General features: G+C 50.8%; 1 protein-coding gene across 1 annotated transcript in view; it reads left to right on the top strand.

Annotated features, from left to right (window-relative positions):
- LOC128268924 (translation initiation factor IF-2-like) overlaps window positions 1-24,268 on the top strand; it is a 47,577-nt gene extending 23,309 nt beyond the window's left edge. Inside the window, exons 3-5 of the mRNA XM_053006228.1 lie at window positions 5,605-5,940; window positions 18,893-19,051; window positions 23,085-24,268. Of these exons, the coding sequence (XP_052862188.1) occupies window positions 5,853-5,940; window positions 18,893-19,051; window positions 23,085-23,893 (1,056 nt within the window). The 5' untranslated portion in view covers window positions 5,605-5,852 and the 3' untranslated portion in view covers window positions 23,894-24,268. The remainder of the gene's footprint in view (window positions 1-5,604; window positions 5,941-18,892; window positions 19,052-23,084) is intronic.
- The last annotated feature ends 1,157 nt before the right edge of the window (window positions 24,269-25,425 follow it).

Here is a 25,425-nt window from a genome sequence, read left to right as displayed (position 1 = left end):
AATAGTCTTCTTGGACCGGACTGATGGGGCTACCTTCTCCAACAAAGGCGGATGGCTCCTTGGGACCCTTGAGAAGGTGTGGACGAAGGTGCCCGGTCGGAAGACTTTTCAGCTCAAAAACCTATTCCCAACGCAACGGCCACAACACCCTACATTTCTTCAGAATTTTCCCTTTCTTCTCGGGCAATTTTACGACACTCCGGTTCTCGGGGCTCGTGTCCTGCCGCACTCGTGTCCTGCGCTCCAATGAACCGAGCACTGATAGCACACGGACACAGACAAGTCTGCTTCCTTCCGTTCGCCACCCGGAAGCCGATGGCGTACGCTGAGCGTATTTGTTTAGGATTTTACGCTCCGTTTGGGGTTCATTGTTGTGGGGGAAGCTCACCGCAGTCGTCGCAGTCGCTTCCGAGATGCACCGACTAGTTTCTTAGCCCCGGCCGGTGGCGATCCCGGCACAGAGTTTGCCGCCATCCGTTCTGCTTGACGATAAGCTTAACTAAGCTCGTTAGGCGCTTGGGTAAACGGAAGTCCGTCCCACAGCCATCCCGACAACATCATCCCCCGGTGGTGATGCCAGGACGAGGACGAAGACCTGAAAGTTTACCTCCGTGTGGTGGTAGTGGTGGCGGTGTCCCTTTGAGGAGCTGTGGTGGTGAATTTACAAACTTCAATTTATCATCCAGATCAGCCCGAGGTGGCTACCGGTATTCAGGTTACGTACCGCAAAAAGGATAAACTAAATGATGCGCCACGATTCACAGAATTAACGCCACCCGAGGGGCCCAGTGGAAGTGTGCTCGGTTATAGAGCAAAAAAGACGAACGTGTTGATGAGTCGGAAAAGTGGCCAATAAAAGCTTGTGGTATTTCTAGCTTCCTGATTTCCATATACATGGGAGGGTTGAATAATTTCCGACCTAACAAAGATGCAAAATACTTTATCTGATTTTTTGTTTTCATTCAATATAATTCAATATAGTCCTAGACCGACACACTTTTCCCAGCAATGCTCCCATCTCCAGTAACCAGTCCAAATTGAACCCTTAATTCCTCTATGTTTCTGCAACCTTCTCACTCCCGGACTAGCAATTGATTTCTGTGAAAGTACTGCCACACACTGGCCTTAAAAGAAAATGGGGTTTTTCGCAAATTATGGCCACCATTAAGTGGCCATTGGCAGGAATGGGTGGCCCCAAGAGGCCCCAGTAAGCTCCTAAGCCCGTACTTGGTCCTTCGCTATTAAAATTAATATCCTTTTCTGGGAGTGTCTGAAGCCATTTTGCCAACGCTACAGCACGGCGTTGTCCGATTGGTGTATTGCATTGCTTCGTGCCCAAAATAATGACATTAATATTGAGGATACGTTGCTAGCGATCGGAGTGTGAAAAGTCTATTGTTTTTTTTCGGGGGAAGCACAACAAAAAGAAACTGATTTTCAAGAGTGCGGTGGTGACAGAATTTTCTTGCATCCCCGGAGAATCGCCCTCCTTTTGTCAGGACAGTTGTCGAAAGTCGCACGACGCTGCCGGTGGCTTACGCTGGGTTGTCAAACGGATTTCCAACAAAATGGCCACTATTCTGGTGCCGTTAAATTATGTATCGGAAGCCCCTGCGACAATGGGCGCTGGCGGCGATTTGTGTCAAAAGGCGCACAACAATTGCGAATCCCGAGCTTGTGGGGGGCATTCATTGTTGAGCTTTGGGAAAAATGATGTCACTTCATCCAAGCGGCGGCAGGAAAAAGCGGCTCTCAAGTGGCAAATGTCAAAGCAGTGCAAAAAACCACCGTGTGACACTCGACGACCGACGCGGCAAGCCCGGAGAGCTGGGGACGGAATTAAAATTAATGTCCCACCCCCCCGCAGACACCGAGGGTGTCAGTTGAGGTTTGACAAGCCGAACTAAATAAACTATAAATGGGTTGTTCGGCGCTACGTTTTTGTTTTTCACGCCCCAACACTCTCGTGCCACGATTCCCACAAAAAGCGTCGAACGGCTCCAGATGATCCGGATTTTCGGCGACGGCATAGACAGTTCTGTTCGGGCGCGCAGCACTGTAAGGGTCATGTTTTTCGTGCGACACAAACCGGGCACTGCCGGGTGCTGGCTGCTGGCTGATTAATTAATCAGCTTCAATGGCCAACACCGGACCCGGCGGCACCCGAATGGCGTACCGAAGAGTGCGGTTGAGTGGAGCGGACAAAAACATAAACAGTAAATGAAAAACGACTGTGGAAAACGCTGTGAGGGCCACAACAGACGACGCGGATATTAGTCATCCGTGCCGGTTGCTGCTCTTCATTTGTTCGGCTGGCAAGAGGATTACGAAGCTCGATAAACACAAATGAAGCGCCTTTCTATGCAAACTACCAGTTTGCGTTCACTTCTTCGTACGCCACGAAGTTTTCTCTTAAATTAAAACTGATACGCATTGAGTTCTCCAACACTTATCTAAAAAGTTAAATTGGCCCACCGAGCGCACATTAAATAAATCCCGGCCACCGAAAGCCTAAACTTAAATTTCCTATTTACGTTCCAACTTCCCTCGGGCGCTTGGCGACAATCTCGGGACCGTGCTTCGTTACAAACTGAAAAGATGGACAATTTCACGCCTCCGGCAAAACACCACACTTTGTCACTGGCCACCGACTTCCGCTCAGCGCCACAGCCCACCCCGAAGTCAAGCGACGGAAGCATAATTTTCCAATTTATCAACTTCATCCGCCGTGCTGGAACTAGTCGTCGCCTTCAACCTGATCCATTTGTCAACTGTGGCGACGGTGGCAGTCGCCATCGGCACCAGGCGCCTCCATCGACTTTCTGTCGCGACCGCTCACGCCGCACACCCATTTGATCATCCGGAGCATCAAATCGATCAGCGGTTTCCTTTTTTCTGCCACCGGTTCAATTTAAAATTTCACAGCTCAATTGAAACGGCCAATTGGTAGAAAAAGACCACACGGAGAAGTCCTTAGAAACGACCTTAATGGGATGGACGAAAACCATGTTTTTACTGCGTGTGAACGATATATATTCGATGAGCTCCAAATCCTTCGGACATTTCATCAAACGCAGTTGACTATTTTGGATGTCGAATCATTAATTACAGAGCCACATCTATTGCCATGTGTTGCCAAAGAACCGAGCCATATTTGTTGCGGTCTATAATCGACGTCGGTTTCCATGTTTGCGCCGCCATCAAACTGGGTTAGGCGCTGCCTTCGGGTGACACACAGCCGGGCGCTATATTATTCTTTATCAATTTATTAGCCCATAAAACAGCTTATCAATAGTGTCACAACTGACGGGCCGCAATGATCGTTGACAAAATACTTCCTCCACAAAACGTGCCGTGCCGGGCCTGTTAGTTACCCGGCCCTCGGCATTCACGGTGACCTGCCCGGCGTGATCCCCAGCACCGATACATAGGCCCGAAATATTCACCCGCTTTGGTTTCCGGTCGGTCAAAAATTATGACCACCAATTTCCGGCCCGGAGCCGCACAAATCACGGCCAATCGGGCCGGAATCGAGTGAAGGAACTTGCAATTCCGGTCATTAGGTTTTCGCCCGGGCGCCCGAAATTGCTTTCGACATACGGGAAAATCAATTCCGACCTCGTGGCCCGTGTTCACCGCCAGGAGGAACATGGCCGCCTCCTGCTCCAGCTCCTTGAGATTCTCCCTTTCGAGGGCGTACGCACACGTGAGCGACCCGCATTTTTGTTACCGTGCCACCGTTGCCCAATGACAAAGTTTTCCACTCCGGTGCGTCCCAGGCGAGGCATAAATCGAAACAAAGACCAGGCGTCTCCATTTGAAGGCGGAAGAAAAGTGGAAACACGCGCGGCGTGTGTGTCGCGCGGTCGGTTCGCCGCCCACCCGCGGGACCCGTCGGTCGTATCTTTTACGGGCGGACGTTATTTGGTGCCAGCCACACAGGAAGGATACACGTGGCGTGTATCATCGATCCTGGTGGTGTGGCGGAAAATATTACATCCTTAAACATAATACGGCCCCGCATGAAGTAATCGCTTTTTATTGCCCCGGCACCGGCCCGGGGTGAGTTGTGTATCGTGGTCCATCGCTGGCGATGATGCAGCAGTCCGCCACGGAACGGCAGACCAGAATTTGGACTCATTCTTGGTTCGCGATGGCACACAAATTATTTCTTATCAAATATCAATTATGTTTGCCACCGCGCCGCAGTTGGAAAGCCGGACACCGGGCCGGACGGAATCGCCCATCAATCTCTGTCATTTCACCGGTTTCCGGTGTACCCGGGACCCGGGCGGAAGGACGGTCGGGTCAGAACGTGACAAGCAAATGATAGCTCCATCGCCGTCGGCCATTTGGCCACAATTTTATCGACCGGGTCTCCGCGGACCGCTTTCTGCGTTCGGTTCTGCGATCGTAAACATAATTTAGCGTAACCGAATTAACGCACGTTTCGACAACGTATTTGCGTTCGGCCATTGTGATATCGAACGCTTTGAAGCGTGCCGGTCGCCAGAGTCTCTTCTGAAGCGAACACGCTTCCTGTTCTCAACATCTTTATTATTTCGTTGTGAATTTACAAGTGATGCCAGTGTGTCCGGAAGATAATTTACGAAAAGTACCATCATTACCACTTTACAGCTGCAGCAGCAGAAGAATGGCACTTATCTTATGAACGCTCCCGAGTGTTTGACCATTTTTCTGCTACCCAAACAATGGCCCCGTTTTTATGCTCCTAAACCAAAACTGCAATCATAAAATGGCCTGGCCTTTACCGAGGGGCTCGTGATGATGGTGACGCATGACAAATAAAAACCTTTTCACTTTAATGGCACGGGCGTGAAGTATTTCCGCGGCAATCATCGTCGGCGTTGTGGTGACTTTTTGCATACTTTACTCGGAGGGGTTTTCGACGGTTTATTGTCACCGTTTTCGATTACCTTCAATTATCTGCCATTGTTGTAGGCACAGTTTTATGTGCCAAAAAGCGCTTCACTTTCAATTGCACCCAGCTTTGGGTTCCCGCTCACGGTTTTTATGTTCACTGCACGTAATTTGCTATTACTTCACGGTCAAACGAGCTGCGGTTCTGGCGACGTAAAAACGGCAGCTTTCGGAAGGCTAAATGTAGGTTAGCACAGCTCATCTTACGCTCGCCGAAGCGCATCACAAACGGTTGGGGACCAAACTTGGACCCAACATCAATGCATCATCCTTACTGTTGCCGTTTTGGCTTTAAATTGGATCACATAAATCGTCCCGAGTCGTTTCTTTTTTGCCCTTACATCGCAAACCGCAGCGACGCAGCGTCGCTGGCGGTGGCCAACTTTTCATTATCCGCATAAAACTTGTATCAACTTGTTGAGAGCGTGTATCGAGGCCACGCGCTCAAACTTTGGCGCCCGATCCTTGCCCCGTTGGCATGGATCGAAAGCATAAATCGTCCAGTATCGGAACGGCCGGAGCCCCGCCCCGCAGATGAAACGGACTGGATTCCCGACATAATTTAATTAATTATATTTTATTACTGCTCCATGCTACGCGCGCGTCGGCCCATCGATGTCTAATGTTGTTGTTTCTCCGTTTTTTTTTCTCGCCCGTTCACAGAGTACCGCGTAGATCGAGAAGTATCTGCAGCATCACCCCGGCCGGAACCGGTCACCGGTACGAGCCGCGTAGTGGCTGGACGTGCTCGAGGAGATATCAAACTTTCGCCAAGCACATAAGCCTTCATAAACTCCCTCTCGTTGGGCACGTGGACCGCCAGGAGAAGTTGTCTCACGGAGTGAACATTCGAAACTAAACCCTGCAACCGAAAGGCGGGGCGAACAGACACCCGACAGAGCCCCCCTCGAATGATGGAGCCCTCGCGGATAAAAGTGCTCTACGGTGGCCTCATATTTCAACTGCTGTTCGTCATCGCACTTCCGCTCCCGTACACGAGTAAGTACCTGCGGTTTCGGACTGCTTTCTGCACGTGGGACAATTGATTGGGCAGCCGCAAGCTGGCTGGCTGGCTGGCTGGGCGATCAGATAGTTATTCAAATCGCTCCGAACCACCCCAGCACCGTGGTTCCGGCCTACGAACGGTGGCGATAAAAATGCCGGCGTCAGCGACTTACTTTGTAATGCAATTTACTTTGCGTGGCCCAATGGATGACAGAAATTTGCCACTTTTATTTATTGCCTTCAAATGATCCATGAAATGAGCCTCAAAGCGGACCCCCCGCAGCGGCTGACGAGCTACCCAGCTCCGGCCCGCAGGCAATCAACCTCACAGTTTTGATCCATTTTCCCGGTGTGCCGTGGCGCACTGTTGGGGCCCACGGTTATATTTTCCCGCCCCAAATCACCTGCTGTTCCTGCTCGGTTGCCCCAAAAAGTTTCTGTTGCTAACATAGGGCTTTCTTCCATTTTTTGGGGGTTTTTTTCTCCACCAACGGAAAGTGATAAAAAGCATAACCCATTTCATTTACGTTGGCCGGCTGCCGGAAATGGTGGCGGGAAGGCACCGCGGTGGGGGGATGGACAATAATTGCAGTCTGGCTTCGTGGCACCGGGAGCTCGCTAACAAAGTAACTGGTTAGTCGTGGCGCTAGCCTTTCGAGCATTTGTTGCGGATGGCGTTTAAACAAAAGGCTAATTTGATTTCTACCGCTCTTACGAGCAGTTGGTATTTAATTATTAAAGCACTCTTATTGTTCATAAAATCGTATTATATTTTCGTGTAAAGTTAACATACAGTAATTTACAAAATTGGATGTTATTTTTCATTGGTTGTCGGCCAAAGGACTATCGTTTTCGGTTGCCTCTCTTAAATGGTTCCGCCTGTTCGAGCACTTTCGAGCAAATCGAGCACGAGCAACAACGTAAAGTTTCCACAATTGTGTAAAGAAATTTCAAAGAAAAAAATACAGACATCGTCAACAAGCATTTCTCCGTGTCGCTCTACTACTGACCGACATGATAAAAACAATCAAAATACCAACCACATTCGCACACATTCTCAAACGTTCGAAGAGGTCCCAAAAATGCCACCCTTTTATTACCGGGCATTTGACATCCTTTCAGAGACTTTTAGTGCCCAACTTCAGCATCAGTAGCAGCAGCAGCAGCAGCCCCAAATGCGAATCAGTATCCTAAACAACAGCTGACGGAATGGCATTCCTAGCATTCCCATTGCCCCGGTGCCAAACAGCACTGTCTCTCTGAGCCGTCCGAACCTTTGACCTCCGACAAAACGCACAGCAATTGACCAGCGCGAGAGCCCTCGCAACGAACGCTTTCGATGGTCCACTTGCCAAGCCAATAGACCCGGAGCCCCTGGCGGGCTGGAGCAGGAGCCGGCGAGTGGAACGACCGAACGATCATGTAGTTGGTGGAGCCTTCGAGCCCCCGTTTGACTGACAGGCGTGTACGGGAACGAGCGTTCGCGTTACGCCAACACCCATCGCCCGACATCGGTAACGAGCCGGCACGAACGAAAGGCCGCCCGGACCGATGGAAAAGAATTCAAAACACAATCACAGAGCCGCCACAGAGAGAGGGTAGGAAGAGAGAGTCAGTGCCGAAAAACCCAATGCCATGTGGATACATTTGTATGCACATCTACGTGCAACAGGATGACACTGTGAGGCGATGGAATTGGGTCCAAAAATAAAAAAAAGAACAAAAAGAGAGAAACCGTTGCCTTGTGCCAATCGGTTGGGGCTGTTGTTGGGAAAGCGCTCGCCCGGCCGGCACGGCTAACACCCATAACAGGATCGTTACGAATCGTTTAAGATTGAATGGGAATGGCTTCCGATCGGACCGCGTGCGCACGGAAGAAAGCGGCCCCTAAATGTATGCAGTGTTGCGTTTCTCAACACGATGTTGCAGCAATGGGGGCCAGCGAGTGAGCGGGATAACAAAATAGGACCTTCGTTGGTCGTTCCGTGGCCTGAAGCTAACCGTAAAAGGAAGAGACGGCGGCGGAACAACGACGGGGCTTCTGTATAATTAAGTATGGAGATATAATGGCATACATTTTCTTTTCGCAAACCGAAACCACATCACGCCCAGCAGCGTCCCCGGGCTTTCGGGGCGAGTTAAGCCGGTGCACGACGCGACGGTGGACAAGTGATAATTTATGGTTATGGCTTTTGACATGACATCTGTTTGTTCCGCAGCCCTACGACGACGACGCCGTTGGATAACGCTTGCGGGCTGGTGCCCGGCTGGTGGGTGAAATTGGTTTGAAATTGGCAAGAAAAACAAGCAACGTGTCTTGCTGTGCACACAGTTGTTGCCATGCAAAGAGGTCCCGGAACAGTGGCGGAAATTAAAATGGAGGTCCTGGATCCGGAGGGCACTATTTGGTGCTATCGATTGGCGGCCTCTTTTGTTGCTGAACCCTGGCTTACTTAGGCTTGGTTTTTGAGGAAAAATTATAAAAATATTTTACTAAACATCATTGGAATTTTATTTAAACAAACTTTCGGTATAAATTGAGCTCCGACGCAATTCCGACGTCCTCAGCCTGATGCCAATGGCTGGTGGTGTTTATCTTTATGCGCACAGCATGTCGGAGCGGGTTTAAAGTGGCCAACATTACTGCGGGACTTTGATAAAGTGCGAAATCAGCAAACCGGAAGCAATTACCACCGGCATTATGGCCCCCCCCCCCCCCCCCATCCTCCCATCGGCAGTGTGTCGCACCGGATTCCGATTCCATCGTATCGAACCGTTGACAGCAAACAACACTCCGAGCTCCGAGATCCTGCAGAGAGACTATCGTTCGCCTTTTTTTCGTCTCACTCTCACGTCTTCGGTTCAGTGGCCGGCTCTGGAAAGTGCTTTTGCATGCCAAACGGTGTTAGCAAACAGTCCGAAGCCAACCGTAGAGTGCTGGCCGGACGGCCAAAGAGCCCACTGCTTTAAATTTCGTTCGATGTGTCGATCCCGGCTGCTAATCCCTGGCCGTGGCCCAAGCCTGGCCGTGGTGCTGGCGGACGGAGCGAAGCATGAAAATTATCTATTCCATTAACGGCCCCTAGAGTGGAACCCAAGGAAGCATTGTAACCAACCCCCGGCAGCCCGGACACCCGGCGACCGGGACTGGCGTGGCAGCACAAGAAAACACGAGTGCCAAATGGGTGGTGTACACCTTTTTGGGTGAACGTTTTCACTTGGCTAATCGGATAAATAGACCGGGCCGACCGGTGGCCGAGTGGGTTTAATCTGGTTGAATGGCCCTCGAAGCAATAGTGACCCAATTAAAGTAGATTCGTGTTGTGCAATTATCGCAACCACTTGGTGGTTGTGGAGCTGTCTCTTGATTTGCTGTTGAAAATGCTATTAAATAAGTCGGTTTTTAATAACAATACTGTTTAAACAATAGTTGACCATAGTTGAGCGAGATGAGCACGGCCAACGGAACCGCGCATAAAGTGTAGCGGATGCGGGCCACTTAAAAATTCCTTAATCGAAATTAATTTTGCACCAATTGCCCTGTGTGGCCCTGTTGGCCACATCAAAAGCAATTTTTCGTCAAATATTTAACCGCCGAATGCGTTTTCGAAGGAGTGTCGCTTTTTTATCAACACTCGCGATAAAAAATTAAAATGGATGTGGGCCGTTCCCGCCAGGATTTTATGCATCATCCGTTTGCGATGGGCTGAAAAATGTACACATAATTAATTTTAGTGTATCGTTTGGCAAGCGGCCGGCCAACGCACTGAGCACATCCTCCTTTTTTGCGCTCCTTTCGTCGGTCATCAAGTTGATTCCGGTGGGACAATCGATCCTGCCGGAGCAGCAGGCCGAGTGCAATTAATACTGAATGAGTGGAAAACGGTTGTCATTTTTTTCCGAGGCGCGATCCGGACGGACGTGGATTACGACACCGGAAATCGATGGCAGGCGCAAGATGACCGTGCGTTCATCGTTTTTTTTTTACGGGAAAGCACCGCCAATGGTGGACACAATTACGTAAAGTAGCCTCGCACAAGAATTCGCTCAACGGAACGTGTCCTGTTTTACTGACGTAAAACTTTCAACCAGCTTCGGCACGACCACCCTGAACTGGACACGACGTGACGGAACGCAAATTACCATTCCGGGGGACGAAGTACTACACCCCGCCGAAAGCACAATACTCTCGATTGCAACGGAAATTGGAGCACGTTTCGGTTCGCGCCGCAACAACAACAACGGCCCAGCCCAGCAGCCCTGCAGTGTTTTCCGTTTTTTTGCTCGTTTTTGTGTGTTGCTCGGACTCTGCACCAAATCTGCCGCTCTGTGTCGGCCTCGACGCGGCGCGTGGATCAGCCCGGAGAAAGAAGGCCAAACTTCGGATCTCAAGACGGAGTCGTGCAATCTTAAATCGATTTGACGAGGCACAGTTTGCGGTTGTTGTGAGTTATGTGTGGACGAATCGCCTCTTGGGTTGCCAATGTGCCCGTCCAAGCGTCGTCTGGCCGCTGGCGGTCGTTCCGGCCACTGCTTTATGCTTGGCTTTTAGTTCGCAGTGTGTTCGCTTCTCCACTTCATTCTAATGGCCTACGTCTCGGTCTCGTGTCGGTGCTTAGAAAGCTTAAGAAAAACAACGGCCACCAGACACTGGAAGCAAACAGATGGTTGTTGGAACTGAAACTGGCGACATCCAGCAAACGGAGGGCAAATCGTCCTTCCTCGGAGCGGGTGGCCCAGGGTGCTTCGGATGGAAAATATGTTTAACGTTCGTAAATTTAAATTTCAGCTTATCTGTTGGCCCGGCACTGGCCCGATCAGGGCCGATCCCTTCCGAGTTTTGCATGCATTGCCCCCCTCACGTACCGACCCCGGTCTGCGCACATTCGGATACGGCTCCAACCGGAATGAAAAAAAGGAAACACTTTTTGCTGCCGCCAGAGAAGAGCTTTTGATGTGGAAACTTTTTCACTCACAGGAACACCACTCCCTTGGGAGTGGGTTGAAAAAGTTTGGCCACTGGCACCCTCTCATCGACGGGAAGCCGGAAGGGAACTGTGGAAAGTTTTGGTGCCCACAGCCGCATCCCGAGCCGGGCCGGGTGCAACATTTTCATCGATGCACCGTTCGGCAGGACGAGCGATTGTTTCGCCCGTATCGGTGTCTGTGCCCTTGCACACACGCGGGAGGTGTTCGGTGGACGTGTTTTGTAAGTCTTATCGACTCGGCCGCTCGGAACATGCTTGCCTTCCGTTCGGCAGAAAGTTCTCTCAGACACTGGGCGATTCCGGGGAATCCTGGCAGCGAATCCCTGGTAACTCTCTGTTAAACTTCTTCTTGTTCGACCGCCTCGCCCAAAATTCACTCGTGCGGCTGATCGTCGTTAAAGGTGACGCAAGCGAAGCGGTAGTAGGATGTGGCCCATTGCCATGCGTCATCCATTTGAGCACTGATTCAACAGAACTTTTCTCTGCACGATCGGAAGGAAGAGGAACACCGGGCACTTTGTAACAACGTTACGTGTTCTGTGACAATGTCGACCGGTTGAATTCTCTTGGGGTAGAGCATCTCAAAACTCCTTCCTGTAGCAGACATTTTTTGCCCAAAATTAGGCCCAACTTCGTAGGGAAATCTGTGTTAATAGAATCTTCTCGAAAAGCGGATACGTTACTCCGGCCGTAACCGTATTGCTCCGTTACACCGTCGAGGTGCGCCACCGCAAAACGTTATGCCCGATATTCTTCATTTTCGTGCCGAACATGACGCCACACCCGATGATGGCTGCAGGATCCACCGAACCAACCGAACGGGCACGGACCACTAATGCAGCACCATTTTTCGTGCCGCCTTATCTGAACGATCCTGTCACAACTCTTGGGGCCCACACCTTCCTGCCGACTTCGACCGGCCGAAATAAATATCCTTTGCAGATCTCGTCTACGGCTCGGCCTGCCGTAGGGCAATCGGTGGTCTCGGTGTTCTCGCTCGCCTTCGGGGTAGATTGATGCAGCACACTCGGCCGTTTTCTCGTACATTATTTTCGATCCTTGCCTTCACCGTCCTTGCCATCGATGCCGTAGGACCACGGAGCCCATCCAACGGAGGCACGGGACTCGACTCGAGGCATTATTACTACGTTCGTGCATGTTTTACTTGATGTACTGCATCACTTTCCGGAGCCGGAGCTTCCACGGTGCGGCCCGGGCTTCGAGTGGCCCGGGACACAACCGCCGGCGATTGGTGGCGCAACCCATCTGTTGGGGATCTTTTACATAACCTCCTAAACTGTCGAATTATCCGGCAGCTCCATCAGCGGCGAGGCCAACGCATTAGTCTAGCTTTTTGTTAGGGGTTTTCGGGGAGTTCCTTTCTTTTTCAACCGGCCACCACCACCGCGCCAGGAGGTCAACCGCTGTTGGGAGAGATTTCAATTTAGATAGCACCACGTACGGTGGTTTGTAGTACAATTATAAAATATTGCCCCTAATCTAACCACTGCACATATCCCGTCGGTTGAGGTTAGCGTTGGAGCCTTCGTCTTTTTTCCGCTGGGGAAAGGACCTCACTATCGAGTCGGTAAGCCGAGGCCATTATTATTCGACGCCACTAGCCGCGTCCTAGCGGAAGCGCATTCGTAACCCCCTTTCGGCCCGTCGCTGCAAAGTGCCGGAAACTGAACCGAGGCCGGGGCGGACGCCAAACGGAGCAACGGGTTCACACTGGGTGTGTATCTTTGGGACGTTGTTTCGGTGGAATAAGTTTTTCCGTGTTTTTTTTCGGGTAGGTGGTTCCGAAGAAACACCCGCCCTAGTATGGAACCCGCTGGGCCCGAAACCGAGCCCGATTATGGCTTGTCACGGAAGCGCTCCCATTAGTCGTCATCATCCTGCCATCCAGGCTGCGTTGGCCAGCCCGTGGCACGGTCCGTTTATCTGGCACAGTAACCGGCCCCCCCCTTTAAAACGTTGACTCGGCTTTGCTCGGTTGAAAAACGGAACGGCTTAACCCGGTGGCGGGGTCTCTGAATCAACATAAAAATGAAACACCAACCTGCCGGCAGCCATTTCTTAATGAAGTTGATGGTGGCCGTTTGCCGTGGCGTTCGCCAGATTACACAAAGGTTTGCGGAGAACGAAGGTTTGCGGAGAACTTGCCGTGGCTTCCGCCATGCTTTCGGCCAAAACAGTTCGAAAGGAACTAAGTTGCATTCAACTTTCCCAATCCCAAACGTTGTAGCTTCCATTAAAAACGCATTAACAAACATCGCTGGCCATTCGCTCCCGTTTGCGGTGTTAGTTTTTAATCAAACGAACCGAGCGATGCAATTGACTCATTGCATTTTGCAGTAGCTAACTCCTGGGGCGGGTCTCTACTTGCAGCACTGTGGAGCGTGTTTGCCAGAGAGAATGGCCCGGCGAAGAAAGCTGCCATCTGGGTTTGCTTAATAAAAAGTAAATTCCTGTTGGAAACAGTTGCCACCCCAACGGCAAGACGTTCCGGTAAGACGTGTGCCGGCGGCATTCGAACGGATGGAGCATTCTTTACCGGAAGCGTGCAAGGACCGGCATACCCTGCCGTACGTGCCTGGCTCCCGGGAGTGCCCGAGAAGCGCAAACGATTATTCAACAACAGAATGCTCAGCAGATGGAAATCAGTATGTTGTCCTGCTTAAAACAGACGGGCGAACACACAGCAAGGTTATGGGCCGCAGATGCTGCGGAAACCGTGAAGATGCCGTGCGGCGGAAAACACGCGCCACAACTAGGCCACGCTAGGCCAGGCAGGAAAAACTTTGCCTTTGTCAACCGTGACCTTCTCTCTCGCTCTCCCCAGATGTTGGCCCACCTTTGAAGCAACATTTTCAAGTCGCTCGCAGCTCGCAAAACTTCTGGCCAAGGGCAAATAGTTGCGCCGGCGATGCGTGGAGAATTTTTGATTATCGTTAGTGCAGCGCTTAACCTCACTTTCTTCGGCTCCGATCGGCCACCAGCTACACGCGGGAAAACACAGCAGGAAAAATGTCCTTCCATTTAGCCCGTAACATTATCCCGCACCCCGGGGTCCGGGCACTCGCGATGGAGTGTGTTTAGGCAACGACCATGCACCGCGGTCCGGGACGCCCGGGCATATCATTAGGGTTAATTTGTTTCAAATTTTTGCACCCGGCCCAGTCCGCTGTTGCATAGAAAGTGGAAAGTTTGTATTTTCGCCCCCTAATGGGGCTTTGTTTCGGCACAACTTTCGGCACTAAAGTCTAATTACTGTGCCATTAATTACTGTGACACAGGCTCGTGGAAAACCTACAAAAATAACCCTGCAATAACTATCAACCTAAACTGTGTCGGGCGCCATTTTGCGTTCATTTTAATGAAAGGCAACATTAAATATTTCCTTAACGTGTTAATGCAAATTTCGTATCCACAGTTTTGTCACAGCTTTAGTCGACCGAAAGTAGTCCACTTACACAGAACCAGCTCCCAAAATGGGGTGAAATCCAAGAGAACTTCCTTCGGGCGCCCCACACGTGCAGTGCGAAGCCCATCCATTAAACAGAAGACAGCCGACAGCCGATAACATCAATCTACTGCACACCATCTACCACCATTAGGCGGTGTGGCACTACTAACGAGAGGCCAGAGTGTGATTTTGATTGATTCAGCCAATTAACGACAAAACGAAATGCGATTATACATTTTTCCCCTTCGGTCGCTGCCTTATTCGCTTCCGGCAGCCACGAGGACGACGACGACGGAAAGGTCGGAAAATGCGATCTTTCGGGTGGGCGATCGGTATTCCGATGATTAAGTGTTCAACGCGCGTGGTACCTTGCCTTTTTCGCGTTGCTCCTCTTTGGAGCTAGGATCCACAGGAAGAGAGAGAAACGATTAAAGGCGGCATAATTTGATTTCGACGATTATGGAACTGCAAGCCACGGCCGTCGAGTTTATCTTCGTTGCATACATTTCGTTTATGGTTTGCCATAAAAGAGGAGATCCGCTCGTGGATTGGGCTTCTAAAGGAGCGCGAACAGCCGGCCTTTATTGGTCGTAATTGAATTCGGCACACTTCAACCAGAATGAGGTTCACTCGTCAATTGAACCAATTACTTCAGGAGCTTCAACTTCACACGTGGCGGGTGGCACAACAAAACATGCCACCAACGTGCGAACGGTTTGAAAAGCGATTCCATTTCTTAACCAGATCTCCTTAGGGCCCTGGTTTGTCCCCGCCCGGTAGGGTGACTTATTTGACAGTGCGCGGGCGGCCCTCGGTGTCGCCTGCCACGGACGACAGGTTGGCCTGCTGCAGAGCCAGAATCAGTCGGAAGCCACCGGCAGGCAGGGCGACCTACAAATTGATATGCTAATGCAAGCCAATAATAATAAGGCAATCATAATCTCGAGCACTCAAGACGGAAAGGACCGGCGGTCCAACGAAACACGTTCAGGGCACGGCGACGACACTGGAGCAGAGCGCGGCGGGCCCATCGTTCTTGGGAATTGGGACTATATCGACATGTCAGCCCTCTCACCGGTTGGCACCGAGCTTCCGAGCGACCTTTCCGATGCGTAGCCATTACCATTCGGCCAAATGAAGCTATCGTTCACAGTGCGCGGCCGCCACACAGCCACTTCGGCTTAACGAATGAAGCCATAACCGGTGCCTAATAAAAACGCTTCCTTGCCAGTTTTTTGGAGGTTTCGAGTCGGGGTGCAACACTCTGTGGGGTTACTCTAAGCACGTGGCACCAGAACTGACGCTCCTCGATCGAACATTTCTGATGTTTGAGGTTAGAATTCGATGCAACTTACGTCGGTTATCGTGTCCTTTTTCGCTGTTCAAAACCCGCGGTCACTGACGTATCAGCAACGGATCCGTGGGTTGGCAGGCGCATCCGTAAAAGGATGACCCGACCTGTGTGCCGGTCTGCCGGTTCCCCGAAACCGGTGGACCCACAACAATTTCTTGGCACGGTTGCGCCAGCTGACGCAGCATCTTACCTGGCCTCCTGGGGTGGTGGAAATAAATATTCATCACCAGCCTGCTGCCGGAAACAAAATAATTTTTCCGTTCCGCTTCATCGAAACTGGCCACTACTGGCCCGTCGAGCATAACGCCTGGGCCCTGGGGCGGTGGCATAAAATTGCATCGCAATCGATTACGTACCGCTGGGGGTTCGTTGGGCTCGTGGCCGTCCTGGCTTGACCTCACCGTCGGTGGCTGGGGCTCGCCTCTTGCTCGATTACCTTCGTTCACGGGTTTTATTGATTTTTGCCGCTTTTTTTGAATTACTTTCGAGGAACGTCGTTAAAATGAACGATGAAACGGTCCATTTTATTTAGTTTTTTAATTTTTTAAGTATTTCGAGTGCCAAATGTTCGCTTAATTTTATACACCCTTTTTTATCAAACATTTCCAATTCTCCCTGGAGCCATTCCCTGTTCCATAGCACCGCTCGGCAACGCTCCGATCCGGAACCGGTGTTTCGGCATAAATTCTTCATTGTCCTTTCGGTACGTGCTGACACGTTCCGTGACGATGCAATTCTTTCCCGGCCCAGCCGACTGGGGTACATGTGTTTCATTCCGGACCACTGGCGCAATCATGCGCCGGAACAGCGCAGCAGTGCCCGGCACCGGTCCAGAAGAAGGTTGCCGTTGCCGCTGCCACCGCAGTTCATTAGTAACGCTGACCACGTACGCTGAGGTTATAATTTGAATTCAAACGAACAAATTCTGGTGCTGGTGCATCGGATCGGGTGGGACCGATCGACCGGGATCGTGCTATTCCGTAGCCACTACATCGTCGTGTTCGTTCGGTTGGCTCCGGTGGATCTGAGGTTCCCTTGCGAATGGTTTCCCCAGACTTCGACGTGAGAAAATGCTGACTCAGGCACGTCTCACCTACGAGACATGCATGTCAGGTGGTTCAACAGCACCCGGAGTGACTCATCCCGCTTTAGATTGGGCCGACTGTCGCCACAAATTTGTGTCAATCGAAATTTAAACAACCACGACACAATGGGAAGGCAAATCACACATTCGGCTTTTTCCTTGAAAGTGTCTCTAAGAACACATTTGTCCTCTTTTCAGCATGGATTTCAGCTCTCCGCTCCGCCAGTGATTCACTGAACCGTCCGGGGCACCAATGTCTGTGGTCTGCAACATTGCACTTGTAGCGGATCGATTCGAATTCATCTAAAAGGACGAAGGGAGCGGAACCTTTCTGAGTGACTCCATATGACTCGCTCGTTTGTCAGGGTTTTTTTTTTCACCCTCTCCCGTCCTGGGTTTCGATTTCTGGTTCCCGGGGTTCCTCTTTTTCTTTCAATCCCAAAGCATCGCATCCCAAATTCATCGCCGTCCGGACTATGATTGATTATGGAATGATGGATTTTTGCGGATTTGTATTCATCGCTCCCATCGGTCCGGGAAGGAAAATGGACGACCAAAAACATCCGATCAGTCCGATGTTCTTCAAGCGGTGTCCCACAGGACACTGGTGACCCAGTTCCGGGTCCCGAGCGGGTTGCAGCATCTGCCGAAGCAAACATCAGCATGTCGCCCGAACGAGCAAACCGATCCGACCGGGCTTGTTGTGCGACCGTGCAATGCATTCGCAATGCTCCAGTTTGAACCGAACTTTTGGCACTGCGACCCGTCCGCCCGTCCGTTATGTCATCGACGACGACCGAGTGAGTGGTGATTAAAAATGGGGGATCCATCCTGGCCGGACGTCCGGTTTTGAGGTCGTCCCGGGTGGTGCCAGTTTGGCAGGCCGCATCTTACTGCTCACACACCGTCGCGGCGGCGGCCTTTGATCGGTAATTGAATCGAAAATTCATCGCATAAAATGGCGTACAGCAAATATTGGGTTTTGGACAGGTCGGACAGCAGGCGAATCCCGGATGCATTCCCTCCGATCACTAATTTGCTCGTAATCGATTGCAATCGTCCCGGTGTGGGTCAGTTCGGACTGCTTTATTGGCGAAGAACTGGAGGTCCTCCCGTGTGTCAATTAGTGTCAATCGATCGGTACTTCATGGGCAGGTGGGCAGCCAGCAGCCCCAAATGAACCGGGAGTCGGTCCCCCGTAAACCGGGCGTGGATCGTTATTTATGTTGATCATTATTATGTGCCCCCCTTTGAATGGCACATACAACACCGGACAGCTGCACCGGACGGTTCGTTACTTTTATGAAGCTAAACAAAGAAATGTTGTAGCTGTTTTTTACGATTGGATATTAATTATCAACTCATTAGCATAAACGAGCTTTGGATTGCACGGAGTAATGTTGTCCACGGAAGAGTTATGCTCGATTGATTGTTTCCGTGCTAATTACAACACAACACAGTGGGAATATTTTCTTCATCCGAAAATTCGTGCGTTCAGCGAAACAATTTGTTATTGAATTATGAATTTTATAATTTATTTTACTGCTTTCAGGTTAGCTATATTTTATATTTCATATTTTTAATCATTATTTTCCATTATATGTTCATCCTTTTATTTTATTATAGCTATTGCTTTGTTCTTTATTTCAACTATTTTTCTATTTCAACAACCCAAACCTGCAGCACTTTCAGCAGTTGGAACCAAAAGCCAGTCCAAGTCTTCGTAAGAGAACCCCGGGGCAGTTCCAGCGACACGTGTTACATTTTTCAACCCCTTATTATGCTTAGGTATAATTCTGCCCCCTTTTTGAGACCCCGGCCCGAGGGGTGGGCAAGGGCCCAAAATATGCAAGGCCTACAGCCTGGTTCCCGTGCTAGTTAATAGGATAGTTTATAACTTAGCCGTAATAAACTAACAAACCCTGTGGGGGCCCCAATGGGGGGCCCTTTACTAACCCAACCTGCTGCTGCTGCTGCCACCTTCAATGGTGGAGCGCCATTCGACTCGTTCGTTACATCTCCATCTTTCTCTCTCTGTGTGTGTTTTCCAGAGTATGGACGTACCTGCAGCGATATCGGTTGCTTGTCCAGCCAGGTGTGCGTGATGGCGTACGAATCGTGCTCCCTCGGGCAACGCGACGGTAACGATTGTGGCCGATATCCGACTTGCAAGAAGAACACCGACCCCAGTGTCAGTGCCGGACCGAGCGGTAATTGAGTTGTTTCTAGCTTCTTCTTTACTGGTGCCTTCTTACGAACACTCCCGAACTCTTTAAACTCCGATGCGATTCGGTGTCCCATTCGGGGCCTTAAAGTTGCCGTCAGGGTCGGAACGAAAGCGGATCATTTGGACAGAAAGTGACGAAGCGCTCTGAGCAAAGCAAAATCGATCTCGGAATTCAATTTTTTCGACCTTAAAGGGACATTACTGTAGAGGGTAGTGGGGAATTTTTCGAAATGGGTCAACAACGTTCATCAAAAGTTACAAGCATCTCCTTAATGCACCGAACGTCGGCAACGGAACGATCTAACAGCACACTCATTGGGCAATTCTGCATCCGGGTCGTTACGTTCGCATGTTTTGACCTATCAACGGAATCGATCGGGTGGCACTGCATGGGTGGCACATTCCGCGTTTATTGTTTGTCCGCCTAGCCGGCTCGATCCGGAGTTCCAATAGGGTGGGCGCTTCACTGTTCGACGTCAACCGAATGTTCCCTCTGTGTGCTCCCCTCTGTTCTTGCAGGGATCCTCAGCCTGAATCCGGCGCCCGAAAACACCAAGGTGGTCACCGGCAACAAGGATCCAGTTTACCCGAACATGGCGATCGATCCGAACTACATCTTCGGTAACGTCCAGACGACCCGGTCGCCGTTCTTCAGCAGCTACCCGCAGCCGGGTGCCGGCAGCCCGGCCGTCTTCCAGCCCCTGTACCCACCGCTCAACCAGCCGCCGATCATCCCGCAGGCCCCCTTCAACTTTGGCGCGTCGCCCCACAATCCGTTCTATCCGCAGCACCCGAACCCGAGCCCCACGTCGACGGAGCCGAGCCTCTGGAACCAGTTCCTCTACAACAAGCAGCCCGAAAAGAGGCCACGTAGCGCGGCCCCCCCAACGCTAGCCGGCGTGTCCGGTCCACTGCTGCTGGCCACCACCATGCTGCCGCTCCTCCGCCGGTTCCTTGGTTCCTCCCTCGGTGGCTTCTTTTCCCCGTCCCGATCCGTCCCGTGTTCGTTATAATTCCTCGTGTCCCATCCACCGATCGGGTTCCGGGCTTACGAATGCATTTCATTTCTTTGCTCTAGTTTCACTGTTCCATCCCCCATCATCATTGTCTTGCGACATCTTGTGAATAACCGTGGCCCGTAGATGTACTAACGCGTGTCGAGTTGGTAGCCATTTTGTTTTGTTATTGGCTCATGTTTGTACATTTTCGCGAAGTAAAATCAACACCATAACACACCGCTATCGGGGCTATCGAATGGGCATATACTAACGTGCCGGTGTCTAACACTAAACTGGTGCACTAAAGTGCACCAGGCCATTATCGCCATAGTCGGCCAAAGCTAAGCTGTTGTAGCAATCAACATGAATAATCGGTGACGTAGGACAATGTGTTTATCGGGACGCTGTGTAAAAAATCTATCTCTAACTTGCGGAACGAAAAAGAAACTTAAAAAAACTCTAACTCTCTACAGACCGTTGTTGGATGCACCGAACCAATCTCAAGTCACGCACTCTCACCCGTAGAGCGAGCGTGGCCCAGCTATGCAATCGTTATTTTGTGCGCCAAGCCAACCCAAACCCCTTTCTCACGGCCGTTACCGTTAAGAGCACTGCAAAACACTACTAAAGTAACACTAACACCACAGAGAACAGAATGTGTACCCTAACGAAGCCAGCCAGCATGGCGTGAACGCGTTTACTAACCTTCCGCAACCAACGTTCTGGACGCCGGAAACGGCGGCAGAATTTAAAACAGAAACAGTTAAACATAGTACCGGTGATGGGTAACACTCCGAAACAAGGGGTAGCATAGAGGGGTCTGTAATTTTACACTAGCGAAGGTTACGGAGGACACTTTGGTCGTTTGGTGAGGCGGCATCTGCCAACCGGATCGAGGCGTTCAGAAGAAGTGGAACATATTCAACAGATAGACACACACACACACACACTTTAAGAAGGACAGCCACCAACACGTGACTAAACACTAAAGATGATTACAGGAATACTTTAAAACACAACACACACATAAAGTTGGAAACAAATGCAATTTACAAATAAATTTTGAAAAAAAAAACGAAAAACATAAATAAAAATTACGAAACTGAAAGTAGAACAGGCGATCCAACGGGAAACTGTCTACCGGAGGGTTGGAGGGAACTCTCCCTCTCTCTCTGTCTCTTTGGTGACGAAGAGTTCAACCGAATATGCAAACAAACGACGTCAGTAAGCACCAGACAGTCCAGCAGGCTTACCACCTGATAGTAGAGAAAAGAGAGAGAGAGAGAATGCTAGACAAAAAAACGCAAATGAAAAGGATTGCAACCCACACGACGGGTTCCGGCCACGGGTCCTGGTGGTTGGCTAACGAGCGTAAGGAACTGACTAACGCGAAGCAATACAGAAGACACAGCCGAGCACATAAATCAATAGGTAAAGGCACACGGAATAGGGTTAAAGCATAGCCATGGTGGCGGTGGAGAAGAAATGCGGCCACTGAAACAATACTGCTGACGAGATAGAATCTTATCCGGCAAGAAGCAGAATGGTATTAAAACTGAAGCGGCAAAGCCAGCGCGAGTGTGTGTGTGTATAAAGCGAACATAAGATAGCGGGCAGCAGGTAGAGAGAACAAGAATGAACATAAAACAGCGTAAAGCAGCAACAAAAAAGAATCAACGAACTGATAGAATCGGACGGTAGTGCTCCAGGTGGTGTTACGGGCGGCCCGGTGCTGGGAGCGCAGAGCGCCGAAGGACATGTGCTAGATTGCTTTAGAGAAAGCGAGAGACAGGTCAAAAGTGACCCAGAACGGAACGGTGACCAGAGTGCAGAACCGTTACGATTCATGACGCGCCGGTCCGCGCCTCAACCGCCGGAAGGGATCCGGGGGTCACCAGACCCGTATAATCCTTCCCCTCCCTGGGGGCCTCGGTAAGCTCGGGAAATCCGGGCCCTGTGCACTGTGCGCTGGCTCGCGCTGGTTGTAATTCCCTGAGCCGGTCTGTAAACACGCGGTGCATTAACTTACTGTGGCCCCGGATGTGGGCCAGTTCGGCCTTCGGGGCGAACTGTTAGTCCCCCTGTCGAGAAAGGATGTAACTGTCTGCGTCGTTCCGCGTGCCGAGGCGAATCCGGCACTGCATTGTCGCACCCGGCACTGTTGTCCTTTTCGTAAGATTACATTTTCAAGTAGCAATTTCTTTCAAAGAATGAACTCCATTTTAAATGGAAGCTCAGCGCCGCTCGATGAGTTATGGAAGGTAAGGTGCCCCAGGGCCGAAGCGCACCACCGGAGCGCACCAACCGATCGGCCACACGATCATGTAAATAAATCTCTTGTAGGGTGATAAGGTGAAAACAATGTGAAACCAATTAGCAGAACCGAGAACCGAGAAATGCATCTATTTTCATTCCCAGTCATTCGTCATTCGCCTGCCGCGTTCACGATTGCTTCGATTGTGAGGGCATTTTCCGTTCAATTTTCTGCGCGCTGCGCGTTCGTTTTTATCCGTCCAATTGTTTTACGACCTAACCTTAAAACGCTAAACTAAACAGTGTGACCCGCGGACGGGAGTCAACAAAGTAGAAAAAAATGTAAGGGATTCTATTGTAAATCGAAACACCGTTTGTTTATGTTTAAGCCGCGCACGGAATCCCGATTACTGACGAGTTCAATCAACGTCCGGAGCGTCAGTCAGCGCCTGACGAGGCAGACGTTTGGCCAATTGTTTCTAGCAACAATTGGCACAAATCGGGCTCATTATTTTTTTCTATTTGTGTTTGTTCGCTTGAACACGAAACTATTGATTCCTTTTCTGTTGCTTTTCAATGTTGCTTGTCGCTTTCTGTTCCGTACTGTTTGATCCGTTTCAGCCCTTGTTTCGTTTCCTTGTTGTTCTTTGGCTTTTAACAGCTTTTTTGTGTTCGAAATCTTTCTTCTTTCGTTTCTGTTTTATAATGTGTTCTTTTATTTTAACTGTACTGTCCGCGCACCATCCACTTCGTCCTTTCGTCCAGCGGGTGCCAGTAACGTGTTTAACAACGGCCCGAAGCCGCCCGCTCCGGTGGCCGGCAACGATGACGACGTGCTGGGCAGCCTGGGCCTCAATCCGAACAATCCTTACGGACAACGTCCCACGCCGGCCCCGACACGTCCGCGCCCTCCGTCCGCTCCCCAGGGCCCATCGCTCTATCCTTCCTTGCCCACGGACAACGGTCCCGGCAACCGTTACGGTAACAACGGAGGTGGCGGCGGTGGTGGTGGCTATTCGCCAGGTGGCGCAGGAGGATACGGTGGCCGTCCGGCGGCCCCCGGTTCGTTTGACGGAAGCGGAGGTAACATCGTCGTGCCGACGCAGAAACCGGCGGCTCCTTCGTCCGGTGGTGGCTTTTTCGGTGGCATTCTAAGCGGCGTCCAGAATGCGGTCTCGAACGCGGTCAAGCAGCAGATCGGAACGTACATCAATCAGCGGCTCGGTATTGGACCGGCAGCGGGTGGCGCGGCTGGCAGCGGAGGACTGGGAGGGCTGTTCGATGCACGCAACTTCGTCGACAACAAGCGGCTCGGAGGGCTGTTCGCGGAGAACAAACCGGCCGGTGGAAGTTCACCGTCATCCTCGTCGTCGTCGTCGTCGGTCCCGGCCGGAAGCGCGATCGGTCCGGGTGGTTACCCGGTGACGGTCGATCAACGCACCTCGGCCAGCAACTACAACCAACAGTACGCTCCGCAGAGCCAATACGCACAGAACTATCGCCACCAGAGCGCGGCCAGCAATGGTCGAGCGCGCTCCACCGAGCGCCCGGCCTACGGTTGGACCAACGTCTGAATCGGGCGAAAGGGGCTTTACAAAACCAACCCAGCACCAATACTCCAGCACATAAAGTGTATCTTCCTCCACACATGACTCTATGTATTCGAAACAACGTTGCGAATGATTTGCATTAAGCCCCGGCACTCGGCAGCGCAAGAATATCCTGTCGTCGGCCGCTCCAACTCCGCGCCACCCGAGCAAACGGAAAAGCCGCACCGGAAGCGACCGCCAAACTAATGATGTACCTCGTTAGAGAGAGGGCGCACGAGGTGTGCACGATGGCAGTTTCGGTTCGTGGTTCGCTCGCGCAATTGTGCTTCCCCTCTTTTTTATATACATTACCAGAAATGTGACTAATAAAATCAAAGAAAATTAAACTCAAAGAGTAAAACAACCAAAAGGTGTTAAGCTTTTATTGTTCAACTGCAAAAGGAAATTGAGAAAACGCAGCTATGTACAATAAAATATATTTAAACTCCAAACAATGATCGAACTGTGTTAGAGTTGATAATTTTTCTCCAATTTTGGGCCGCCTGAATGGAGGCGCATGGTACTTGACACGTGACTGCGAAATAGAAAATTCAACAATTTACTGATTCATATTACCCACTGTTATTCAATAACTTTCAAACAAAATAATTCAGAAGGGAAATGCACAGAAATTGGAACCGGCAGCCGTTGCAGGTAGGTACCGGGCGCTGGAAGCAGTGGAAAAACTTTCCTCGGTCGCAGTGAAGTAAAGTTTCAACAGCTGGACAATGTTGACTAAATAGTTTCCTCCTTCGAAGCCTACGGCCCGTGGGCAAACGGGCACGCTCCGCAGAAAAGGAAATACTCCATCCGCTGGCTCCATTATGCATATGGCACTGTTTGTGCCCGAGAGAGTACGATGAATATTTTCGCAACCCAACGGTGGCCCTGAAGTCAAGTGAAAAATGCCATCCTAGCGTGGAAACCCGCAGCCCGGTGGACCGGGAAACTATTCTATTTAGTTTCGCAAAAGTATTAGTGCCTCCGGATGATACAACTTTCCATCATAGTTTCGCTGCGCTTGGAATGTTTGCTGTTGTTGTGCGAGGAAGACAAAATCCGGGGGAAATTTATGCACCATTCGCTCTCTCACTCGGTTCCCATCGTACGTCAACTTAATCGAAAATTGTCTACTGGAATTAATTAAAAGTTTTTTGATTGCAATACATCGACCATCGCGTTCCTTCTTCCGGTCGCCCAACTCCTTACAACTCCAGCAAACTATGCTCGGTCCGGGAACGTTCCACAGTGTGTGTATGTGTCCTCAAGTGGTCGCCATAATTGTGTCGCCACCTCATGCCCGAGCGTCACGGCCCAACAACGGCAACCAGCTGACCGTTTAGTGACCGCCATTGTAACGGTGACGGTGCTTCTCTCATTAAACTTCCGCTCGAGCGGCGTCCGAAGGAAGTTTTCCTTTGGATGGTTTGTTGGTGAAGGAGGAACAACAAGAACAGAACAAAAGCTGCACCCGTTCCTGGTGGGCCATCGGGTCAAGGAAAACTCCACGCTGCACA

This window comes from Anopheles cruzii, chromosome 2, assembly GCF_943734635.1.
Source record: "Anopheles cruzii chromosome 2, idAnoCruzAS_RS32_06, whole genome shotgun sequence".
In the NCBI taxonomy this organism is placed as follows: domain Eukaryota; kingdom Metazoa; phylum Arthropoda; class Insecta; order Diptera; family Culicidae; genus Anopheles; species Anopheles cruzii.
The sequence above is the reverse complement of the archived record's forward strand: the minus strand, read 5'-3'. Positions and strand labels throughout refer to the sequence as shown.